Here is a 12282-nt window from a genome sequence, read left to right on the forward strand (position 1 = left end):
GCTTAGACCAATCATGATCCATAATTTGAAGCTAGGCATCTTGCTTCTCTATACAAAATCTGCTTGCAATAAAGTAGCGGGAGAAGAGCTTTGGGTAAGCAATTAACAAAATTTGCCACATACAGTCACAACTTTTACATTATCCATCTTTTTCTTTCAACAACAAGTCAATGTAGAATTTTCCTCAAATGTGGATGAGTCCTGGTCACTAAATTCTCTGATATACGGAGGAAAATATCCAAAATTGGGTGAGTTATCTGAGTGTGATGCGAGTCTTGTTATAGTCAGTCAAATCACTGCCATCACTACTTTTCTGAGGATCCCTTCATCCACCAGCAACATTTTAGCTGTTGAGAGGTATCCTTTCCATATGGACAGACTTTAACCTGGTCCTGTTCTGCCTCAGACCCCTAATTCCAAGTTCCCTTCCAGGAGAAAGAGGCATATACATCACTAGCAACCATGATGCTTTCAAATGTCTCAAGAAGCTTTGTTTGTTTGCTTTCGTTTTTTAATTCCAGAGCATTTCAGAAATTTTGATGTTTTGGCAAAATTTAGGAAGTGTTTCTAGGGCAGTTGTCTTTGAATTGTCAAAAAGAAAAATATAAAAACTCAAAAGGACCTTTAAAGAAATGAGGTAGTAACTGGTCAAAACAACCAGAGAGTGAAAAATGGCTACTGTTACCAGAATGCGGAAACTTTATTGATGATGATCCAATATATTGCTATTACAGAGAGTGTTGTTTTAGTCACAGTGTTAGCTCTTTCCTAGAAGGATGAAAATAAGGAATTTCTGATGTATTTTTAATATCTTTTCCCAGATAAAACTTAAAGAGATATTTGAAACCCCTACAGAAATCAGTCTGGTCCTAGAACTCGTCACAGGAGGAGAACTGTTTGACAGGTAAGATGGTCCTAGAAATCTAACTCAAGAAAAGTTTTGTTTCCAGGCACCAAAAAAGTATCAAAGGGAAATTTCTTCTGATGATTTTCATAATGACACATCATACCACTTGATAAATTCTACCGAAATATATCTTCAGAGGAGTATAGAATGGAAGGAGAGTGTTATTTAATATGATGTGGGTGTGTGAAAATTTGGGATGCTTAGTAAGTGAAAAATGAAACACCGTAATATCCATTTACTCTTGCAAACATTTACTTTCCCATTAAAAACAGAATTTCTAAAGACATACTAAATTTAAATTAAATAGTAACATTCATGAGAATGTTTCATGAAAAAATATTTGATGAAAATTATAGAAAGTTAAACATGTAATAGTATTCTCTGTTATGATCCAAAAGCTTATAAAAATCAATACACTTCAAATGATTTTTTTAAGGCCTTGTTTCTCTATTAGGCTGTGTAGAGTTCCAAGAGGCAGAGTAAAACCTATGCTGTTATGTCCAGTTATAGCCAATTTCAGTTGTCTGGTCATCTGTTCGTCACTCGAGGTAGAGGTTTGAGGATGCCAAGGAATATGCCTAAAAACCTGGTGGAGCATAATATAGGCAAACAATATGTACAAGAGACACAACCTTTAAGTTTCCGTGCCTTTCGCACCTTCCCCATTTTTCTGGGACAATTCCCTATTTACCTAGATGGGCTCTTAGGAGCCCTTTGCTGTGCTCTTTTGGGTAGTCAAAAGAGAATGGAATTGGAAGAAGACAAAGTGACTAAGTAGGCATATATGAGGAAGAGTTAGAAGCTGGGTACTAATACAAAGTTCCTGTTGGGTAAGAATGCATTAAGAGAGAAGTGGGCTGCAAAGAGAAGACAGGAGAAAGATTGAGGGAACTACTGATAAAGCATGAGTGCCTGGCACATAGTAAAATCCTCAGTGTTTGCTGAATGAATGAGCAACCACTATAATGAATAGACTGTAAGGAGAAAGAGATCTGAAGGGGATAGGGTTAGAAGGTGTCAGGAGAGGAGCACTCCTATCTTTCCTCCCCACCCAGACTCTACCTAGTTTAATTTGATGCCTGCATGAAGCTTCCAAAGAGAGTCATGTTCATTTTCAAAGGTTCTGTCTGTTTTTAATGTTACCTAGTGCAGATTTGGGTCTTCAGATAGGAAGGAGTAAAATGGTCCAGTTTGATTGGAGCTACATGTGTATCTTCAATAGATAAATAATTTTTTTTATATATACATTGAAATGTTCTTGGAACAAGTTATGTGGTTTATCAGACTTTAAAAATTGTATATTTTGGGGCACCTGATGGATCAGTCAGTTGAGCATCCAGCTTTGCCTCAGGTCATGATCTTGCGATTTGTGAGTTCGAGCTCCTATGTCAGGGCTCTCTGCTGTCAGCACAGAGTCTGCTTGGAATCCTCTGTCCCCCTCTCTCTGCCCCTCCCTGACACATGCTCTCTCTCTCTCTCTTTCTCTCCAAAGTAAATGAATATTAAAAAGAAAATTGCAACATTTTAATTAAAGACATATACTTCTTGTGGCATTTGGATTCATGTCTAGATCTTGACTTAAAAGACAAATAGCTAACTAAGAGTGATTTACTTAACCTCTCTGAAACTCAGGACAAATTTGAAGTGATTCTGTGTTGCTAAGGAAGCTGAGACACTGATCCACTGTAAGAATAAAGACCATCATGTTTCCTTATGTTTAGTGAAGACTTTTCTAGACTGATTAACTTGAATGCTACCAGAATTTGCCAGAAATGGCTTCTTTTTTAACACCTCTATAGCTAACTCTTTCATGGACGTATTTCTTCTTTAGGCACATTAATAGAGTCAATTTATAGTTCAATTCTGCTGCCTTTGGAGTAAGAAGTTCTCTCTAAGGAGAACTAACATATTATCTGCTAATTATAGTCTATCAGAGAGAAATGCCATGTTCTTTAACTGTAAATAACTACAGGACAGGAATGGCACACTAAAGCCATCATCTACCAATAGCACTTACTATTTACCTTCTTACCTCTATTTGTTCAAACTATTTTGGAATTAAGCCTTTCTGTCCCTCTCCAACCTTTCATGAAAAGATTCTGTTCTCTCATCTTGTAGTAGTCTAGTTGATTTGATGAGACAGAGTTAATTCAGCTCTAGATAAAACTAAATACTGTTGAGAAATTTCATTTACAGAGGTAAATGGACGAAATATTCAGATTTAGCAGAAGACATCTAAAGAATGGCAGACAGCCAGTAAAGCACTCAATCACTTAAAAACTCTTAGTGGTCTTAGATCCCAGACTTTTTTCCCCCTTGAATGTTGTTGTCCACATATCTATTGCCATATCTGAGATGAACTTGGTTTCTCCGTTAGATTACTTAATTCTACAGTTATCTTTAAAATTGTATCCAGTTGAAAATATACCCTGTGTTATTATCCATGTATCTCTTTCTTTCTTGAGAGTTAAAAATCATAATACTGTTTTGTTTTGTTTTTTCCTGTACTTCAGTCAGAACCAAATTCATTTAATTGCAATGATCAAAATTCATTCCTGGTCTAATGATGACGTTAATAGTTTCTAATAAATTAACTAATGGAACAATTGATGAAGAGATGATTGTGTTAGCCCACTAGAGCCAAAATGTTTGCATTTTAGTAGCAAAAAAATCTATTCCATGGTGCTTCTAAAGAACTAAACATAGTAAAAATTCAAGTGGAATCTGCTGTTGCATGTAGAATATAAATAGTAAAGTGCACAGGACAATTGATTAAAAATTTTGGAATCAAGTCAGTGATTTTTTTTGTGTACAAGAAAATCCCCCCAGAAAGCCCTTTACAAAATTGAGACATGATGGGAAAAAGAAAGCTCCAGAGGTTTTCTGCTTCATCTTTCTCAATCTAATCATCTTCTTAGAAATTCACTGCATTTTTTAAATTGACAAAGTGTGAGATTGTTTGCTTTAAGAGTAAATTTTCCTTTTTTTTTTTCAGAGAATGATTGTATTTTAAAGCAGCCAAGTTAGAAGTATACTTACAGTCTTCTAATTATATTTTTGAAGAAGTATTTTTTCCTGATTTTTGTCTAACTCCAGTATCAGAATATGTTATGGATTTTTAAATTGTCTCGCTTTTTCTGTTTTCTCCTTGGGTTTTTGCTTGCCTGATTATGCTTGCTTAGATGCCAAACATTACATATAAAACATTTTGGAATATGAGGCTTTAAATGCTGTAACCTTCCAAAAAAGCAGATTTTCTTTTGCGGGCAGTTAAGGTAAGGAGCAGATCACTTTAATTCAATCAGGTATTTGGTTGATTCAAAGAGGAGCTTCCTGAAGGGAGATCTAGTTCTTATCAACTCCTACTCATAGGGTTTTGATCTTTAAGGGTTCCAATTTAAGCCAGGAGTTGTTCCAAGCCCTTTTTCTTGACACACCCTAAATGCCAGCTTCTGTTCCTTCCATCTTGTGAGATGGCCAGAAGCTTTGTTCATCTTTTCAGCCTGTTAGCTACTGATATCGAAGCAGTAAATGCCTTTAAAGGGAAAGTGGAGACATCAGATGTTAAGTTTGCTTTGCTGGGTTTTTTCTTCCCTCCTGGACCTTGGCTCCTAAATCCTTCACTTTCTTGGTAACTCTGATGTCTTCAAATATATTTAAAAAAAAATTATTTAGCTTGTTTTCATTGTTCTTGCCTGGAGGCTTGTCTACCCCACTGTTGCTGAGAACAAAAAATCAATATATTTGGTTTTAAAATTCCTTTCCCAGACGCTCATGTGTTCTCCTCTTTTATATCAAGGTAAGGAGGATGAAAAAGCATTGTCCCCACTTTACAGATGTGGCAACTGAGGATGAGTAAAGGTAAATGATTTTCCCAAATTAGGCATCCAGACTATGTTCTGGTCCAGCTCTGCCTTCTCATATGGCCCCACTGTCTTTCTTATTAAATCCAGTTAGTTCCTTTCGAATCATTTCCCAGAGAGCAAACTCATGTTTATTCTATTTATGGAGAATCCATGATGTATTGGTTGGTTCTATGCAAAGCTATATATGTATTTAACCCACTCAATCGCTCTTCAAGTGTTTTGAGGTATTATTCTAATTTTTTCAAGAGAATAAACTGAAGAAACTAAGCCATAAAGCCAAGCTTGAAACTCCTATCTATTTGACTGCAAACTTTTTTTTAAGTTCTCCAAACTGAAAATATTCTTTTTAAAAACTGCAAGTGGTCAGTAAGCAAGAGAAGTAGTAGTTATATTTGGGAACTATGCGTTGACCCTGTTAATCACCTGACAGAGTCCTAGTATATCAGCCCCAACAGTCATCTCCACTTGAATATTTCAGGGTTCTTAGTGTTGGCAGAAATGGAATTTTAAGGACATGGTCATTAGAAAAATTTCTAGAAATAGAACTTAGGGTTTTCCTTGCCCAGTCTCCACAGAGTTGTACCATGGTTGGTATTGTGGTTAAACCAAACTCAGATTATGTCTGAATTTATAAAGACTGTCGTGTCAAAAATTGATCATTGTTATTAAAGTGAAAAATCCGTAAGATCTGTCTGAAAAGGATAATTAGTTACTATAACGAGTGCCTGTTGGTGTCCTGGAAGTGGTTGGGCATTTTACTAAGCGTGATCTCATTTAATCCTCACGGCAACACATGTACAAGGTAGGCCTTGATGTATACATTTTATTGACCAGATAACTGAGGATTAGAGAGGTCTATTAACTACTGTTAGGTCGCTCAGCTTATACTGGGTCTACAACAATAGTTTAATGGGATTGGAATCAAGTGTGTCAGATTCCAAAGCATATGACTATTCTAGCATGTCATGCTGCTGCTATGTAAGCAAATGCAAACACTCTTAGTACTTAAAAATAGAACTTCAAAATAGTAATGTGATATTTTGTCTTACTTCAGTGGGGGCTTAACTTAAATATTAATATGTATATATTCAACCATGGATATTTTAAAAATTTTTCAATTAAAATTTTTTTTAATGTTTTATTTTTATTTTTGAGAGAGAGAGGGAGAGAGAGAGAGTAAGCAGAGGAGGGGCAGAGAGAGAGAGAGACACAGAGTCCCAAGCAGACTTCGGGCTCCGAGCTGTCAGCACAGAGTCCTGTGGGGTTGTCGAACTTGCGAACCAGGAGATCATGACCTGAGCCGAAGCCGGAGGCTTAACTGACTGAGCCACCCAGGTGCCTCCAACCATGGATATTTTAAATACATCTTCTCTTTAAGCAGTTTTATCTGGCTATATGTGAAGAAAACATATACTTTGATTTGGACCAGATTTATAGTCTTTCTAGCAGCTGGGCTATAAAGGGAAGGATAAAGGTGAGGTAGTAGTAGGAGGCACAGGATAAATGGAGGTTTATTTATTATTTTAAGCTGGCACACTGGGAACACATTTATTTGCTGATAGGAAGGAACCCACAAGCTGGAGAGGTAGGAAACATCTATGTGAGAGGGACTTATATATGGAACAACATGCCGGGGAATAGGGGAATAAGATCTGGAGGCAGATAAAAGGATTTGTTTAAAGTAGAAAAAGTTTCTTCTGAAGCAGAGTCAAGAGGCAGAAGACTCAAAGAACCTGGAGTAGTCACAACAATGTTGCAAAAGAAGAACACAGTTAGAGGATTTACTGTTGGGGCTGGAATATAATTCTGCTCTACTTACAAACTAGTAAATTAGCCTGTTATACCTTCATGGGTGTTGGAAAAAGATATGAGACTCCTGGGTCGGAGACAAAGGACTTTGCTACTCACAGCACATCATGGGCATCAGCAAGTTTTTGTCATTTCCCTTCACCCTGCAGATTCCACAGGGGCAGCACTGCAGGCATGGGTGGATGCCTGCATATGGCGTGTGCTGTGTTCCAGGAGAGAAAATAACTTAACTGTACATGAACTGGCAAATGAGCAAACAAAATGTGCAACTGTTCATCAATGAATAAGAATGTTCCTTCAATACATGCTACAACATACATGGGCCTCAAAAACATTATGCTAAGTAAAACAAACAAACACACAGGAAAGACTGCGTATTGTATGTCTCCATTTATATGGAATTTCCAGAAGGGTCACATCAATAGAGACCAAAAGCAAAGCTGTGGTTGCCTAGGGCTGGGAATAGGAATGTGTTGGGGGAAGGGAGGGTAGTTTAAGTAGTTCAGACTTGATAAGCTCTATTTTAACAGTATTGTAGAAAAGAAATTTATCTCCTAACAATGGCTGGGAGACAGTGGACTAGGGCACTTGAAGGAAATGAAGTTTGTTAGCAGGAACGTGAGAACAGACTAAGGCAAAAAAAAGGATTTTTTATTTTTATTTTTAAAATTTATTTATTTATTTTTTAAATATGAAACTTACTGTCAAATTGGTTTCCATACAACACCCAGTGCTCATCCCAAAAGGGGCCCTCCTCAATACCCACCACCCACCCTCCCCTCCCTCTCACCCCCATCGACCCTCAGTTTGTTCTCAGTTTTTAACAGTCTCTTATGGTTTGGCTCTCTCCCTCTCTAACCTCTTTTTTTTTTCTTCCCCTCCCCCATGGACTTCTGTTAAGTTTCTCAGGATCCACATAAGAGTGAAACCATATGGTATCTGTCTTTCTCTGTATGGCTTATTTCACTTAGTATAACACTCTCCAGTTCCATCCACGTTGCTACAAAAGGCCATATTTCATTCTTACTCATTGCCAAGCAGTATTCCATTGTGTATATAAACCACAATTTCTTTATCCATTCATCAGTTGATGGACATTTAGGCTCTTTCCATAATTTGGCTATTGTTGAGAGTGCTGCTATAAACATTGGGGTACAAGTGCCCCTATGCATCAGTTCTCCTGTATCCCTTGGGTAAATTCCTGCAGTGCTATTGCTGGGTCATAGGGTAGATCTATTTTTAATTTTGTGAGGAACCTCCACACTGTTTTCCAGAGCGGCTACACCACTTTGCATTCACACCAGTGCAAGAGGGTTCCCGTTTCTCCACATCCTCTCCAGCATCTATAGTCTCCTGATTTGTTCATTTTAGCCACTCTGACTGGTGTGAGGTGATATCTGAGTGTGATTTCCCTGATGAGGAGCGACGTTGAGCATCTTTTCATGTGCCTGTTGGGCACCTGGATGTCTTCTTTAGAGGAGTGTCTATTCATGTTTTCTGCCCATTTCTTCACTGGATTATTTGTTTTTCGGGTGTGGAGTTTGGTGAGCTCTTTATAGATTTTGGATACTAGCCCTTTGTCCGATATGTCATTTGCAAATATCTTTTCCCATTCTGTTGGTTGCCTTTTAGTTTTGTTGATTGTTTCCTTTGCAGTGCAGAGGCTTTTTATTTTCATGAGGTCCCAATAGTTCATTTTTGCTTTTAATTCCCTTGCCTTTGGGGATGTGTCAAGTAAGAAATTGCTGCAGCTGAGGTCAGAGAGGCTTTTTTCCTGCTTTCTCCTCTAGGGTTTTGATGGTTTCCTGTCTCACATTCAGGTCCTTTATCCATTTTGAGTTTATTTTTGTGAATGGTGTAAGAAAGTGGTCTAGTTTCATTCTTCTGCATGTTGCTGTCCAGTTCTCCCAGCACCATTTGTTAAAGAGACTGTCTTTTTTCCATTGGATATTCTTTCCTGCTTTGTCAAAGATTAGTTGGCCATACGTTTGTGGGTCTAGGTCTGGGGTTTCTATTCTATTCCATTGGTCTATGTGTCTGTTTTTGTGCCAATACCATGCTGTCTTGATGATTACAACTTTGTAGTAGAGGCTAATGTCTGGGATTGTGATGCCTCCCGCTTTGGTCTTCTTCTTCAAAATTACTTTGGCTATTCAGGGCCTTTTGTGGTTCCATATGAATTTTAGGATTGCTTGTTCTAGTTTCTAGAAGAATGCTCGTGCAATTTTGATTGGGATTGCATTGAATGTGTAGATAGCTTTGGGTAGTATTGACATTTTGACAATATTTATTCTTCCAATCCATGAGCACGGAATGTTTTTCCATTTCTTTATATCTTCTTCAATTACCTTCATAAGCTTTCTATAGTTTTCAGCATACAGATCTTTTACATCTTTGGTTAGATTTATTCCTAGGTATTTTATGCTTCTTGGTGCAATTGTGAATGGGATCAGTTTCTTTATTTGTCTTTCTGTTGCTTCATTATTAGTGTATAAGAATGCAACTGATTTCTGTACATTGATTTTGTATCCTGCAACTTTGCTGAATTCATGTATCATTCTAGCAGACTTCTGGTGGAGTCTATCGGATTTTCCATGTATAATATCATGTCACCTGCAAAAAGCGAAAACTTAACTTCATCTTTGCCAATTTTGATGCCTTTGATTTCCTTTTGTTGTCTGATTGCTGATGCTAGAACTTCCAACACTATGTTAAACGACAGCGGTGAGAGTGGACATCCCTGTCGTGTTCCTGATCTCAGGGAGAAAGCTTTCAGTTTTTCCCCATTGAGGATGATATTAGCTGTGGGCTTTTCATAAATGGCTTTTATGATCTTAAGTATATTCCTGCTATCCCGACTTTCTCGAGGGTTTTTATTAAGAAAGCATGCTGAATTTTGTCACATGCTTTTTCTGCATTGATTGACAGGATTATATGGTTCTTACCTTTCCATTTATTAATGTGATGTATCACATTGATTGATTTGCGAATGTTGAACCAGCCCTGCATCCCAGGAATGAATCCCACTTGATCATGGTGTATAATTCTTTTTATATGCTGTTGAATTCGATTTGCTAGTATCTTATTGAGAATTTTTGCATCCATATTCATCAGGGATATTGGCCTGTAGTTCTCTTTTTTACTGGGTCTCTGTCTGGTTTAGGAATCAAAGTAATGCTGGCTTCATAGAATGAGTGGAAGTTTTCCTTCCTTTCTATTTTTTGGAACAGCTTGAGAAGGATAGGTATTATCTCTGCCTTAAGTGTCTGGTAGAATTCCCCTGGGAAGCCATCTGGTCCTGGACTCTTAGTTGTTGGGAGATTTTTGATAACTGATTCAGTTTCTTTGCTGGTTATGGGTCTGTTCAAGTTTTCTATTTCTTCCTGTTTGAGTTTTGGAAGTGTGTGGGTGCTTAGGAATTTGTCCATTTCTTCCAGGTTGTCCAGTTTATTGGCATATAATTTTTCATAGTATTCCCTGATAATTCCTTGTATTTCTGAGGGATTGGTTGTAATAATTCCATTTTCATTCATGATTTTATCTATTTGGGTCATCTCCCTTTTCTTTATGAGAAGCCTGGCTAGAGGTTTATCAATTTTGTTTATTTTTTCAAAAAACCAACTCTTGGTTTCGTTGATCTGCTCTACAGTTTTTTTAGATTCTATATTGTTTATTTCTGGTCTGATCTTTATTATTTCTCTTCTTCTGCTGGGTTTGGGGTGTCTTTGCTGTTCTGCTTCCATTTCCTTTAGGTGTGCTCTTAGATTCTGTATTTGGGATTTTTCTTGTTTCTTGAGATAGGCCTGGATTGAAATGTATTTTCCTCTCAGGACTGCCTTCGCTGCATCCCAAAGCTTTTGGATTGTTGTATTTTCATTTTCATTTTCATTTTCATTAGAGAAAATTCTCTAATTGCCTGGTTGACCCACTCATTCTTTAGTAGGGTGTTCTTTAACCTCCATGCTTTTGGAGGTTTTCCAGACTTTTTCCTGTGATTTCAAGTTTCATAGCATTGTGGTCTGAAAGTATGCATGGTATGATCTCAATTCTTGTATACTTATGAAGGGCTGTTTTGTGACCCAGTATGTGATCTATCTTGGAGAATGTTCCATGTGCACTCGAGAAGAAAGTATACTCTGTTGCTTTGGGATGCAGAGTTCTAAATATATCTGTCAAGTCCATCTGATCCAATGTATCATTCAGGGCCCTTGTTTCTTTATTGATCCTGTGTCTAGATGATATATCCAATGTTGTAAGTGGGGTATTAAAGTCCCCTGCGATTACCACATTCTTATCAATAAGGTTGCTTATGTTTGTGATTAATTTTTTTATATATTTGGGGCTCCAGTATTCGGTGCATAGACATTTATAATTGTTAGCTCTTCCTGATGGATAGACCCTGTAATCATTATATAATGCCCTTCTTCATCTCTTGTTACAGCCTCATTTAAAGTCTAGTTTGTCTGATATAAGTATGGCTACTCCAGCTTTCTTTTGAGATCCAGTAGCATGATAGATAGTTCTCCATGCCCTCACTTTCAATCTGAAGATGTCCTCAGGTCTAAAATGAGTCTCTTGTAGACAGCAAATAGATGGGTCTTGTTTTTTTATCCATTCTGATACCTTATGTCTTTTGGTTGGAGCATTTAGTCCATTTGCATTCGGTGTTATTATTGAAAGATATGGGTTTAGAGTCATTGTGATGTCTGTAGGTTTCATGCTTGTAGTGATGTCTCTGGTACTTTGTCTCACAGGATCGCCCTTAGGATCTCTTGTAGGGCCGGTTTAGTGGTGAGGAATTTCTTCAGTTTTTTTGTTTTTTTGGGAAGACCTTTATCTCTCCCTCTATTCTAAATGACAGACTTGCTGGATAAAGGATTCTCGGCTGCATATTTTTTCTGTTCATCACATTGAAAATATCCTGCCATTCCTTTCTGGCCTGCCAAGTTTCAGTAGATAGATCCATCACTAGTCTTATCGGTCTCCCTTTATATGTTAGAGCGTGTTTATCCCTAGCTGCTTTCAGATTTTTCTCTTTATCCTTGTATCTTGCCAGTTTCACTATGATATGTTGTGCAGAAGATCGATTCAAGTTACGTCTGAAGGGAGTTCTCTGTGCCTCTTAGATTTCAATTCCTTTTTCCTTCCCCAGATCAGGGAAGTTCTCAGCTATGATTTGTTCAAGTACACCTTCAGCCCCTTTTTCTTTCTCTCTTCCTCCTCTGGAATCCCTATTATACGGATATTATTGCATTTCATCGCATCACTTAGTTCTCTAATTCTCCCCTCATACTCCTGGATTTTTTTATCTTTTTTCAGCTTCCTCTTTTTCCATAAATTTATCTTCTAATTCACCTATTCTCTCCTCTGCCTCTTCAATCCGAGCTGTGGTCGCCTCCATTTTATCTTGCACCTCATTTATAGCATTTTTTAGCTCCTCCTGACTGTTTCTTAGTCCCTTGATCTCTGTAGCAATAGATTCTCTGCTGTCCTCTTTACTTTTTTCAAGTCCAGAGATTAATTTTATGACTATTATTTTAAATTCACGTTCTGTTATATTGCTTGAATCGTTTTTGATCAGTTCGTTAGCTGTCGCTACTTCCTGGAGTTTCTTTTGAGGAGAATTCTTCCGTTTCGTCATTTTGGATAGTCCCTAGGATGGCGCCCAACTGCACGGCACTTCTGCTGTGCTGTCTGGAG

At 37.6% G+C, this 12282-nt stretch overlaps 1 protein-coding gene across 1 annotated transcript in view; it reads left to right on the plus strand.

The window, feature by feature from the left end:
• The window catches only part of CAMK4 (calcium/calmodulin dependent protein kinase IV), a 213346-nt gene that overhangs the window by 130812 nt on the left and 70252 nt on the right, over positions 1-12282 (plus strand). Inside the window, exon 5 of the mRNA XM_007094096.3 lies at positions 822-904. Coding sequence (XP_007094158.2) covers positions 822-904 — 83 coding nt within the window. The remainder of the gene's footprint in view (positions 1-821; positions 905-12282) is intronic.

This window comes from Panthera tigris, chromosome A1, assembly GCF_018350195.1.
Source record: "Panthera tigris isolate Pti1 chromosome A1, P.tigris_Pti1_mat1.1, whole genome shotgun sequence".
NCBI lineage: Eukaryota > Metazoa > Chordata > Mammalia > Carnivora > Felidae > Panthera > Panthera tigris.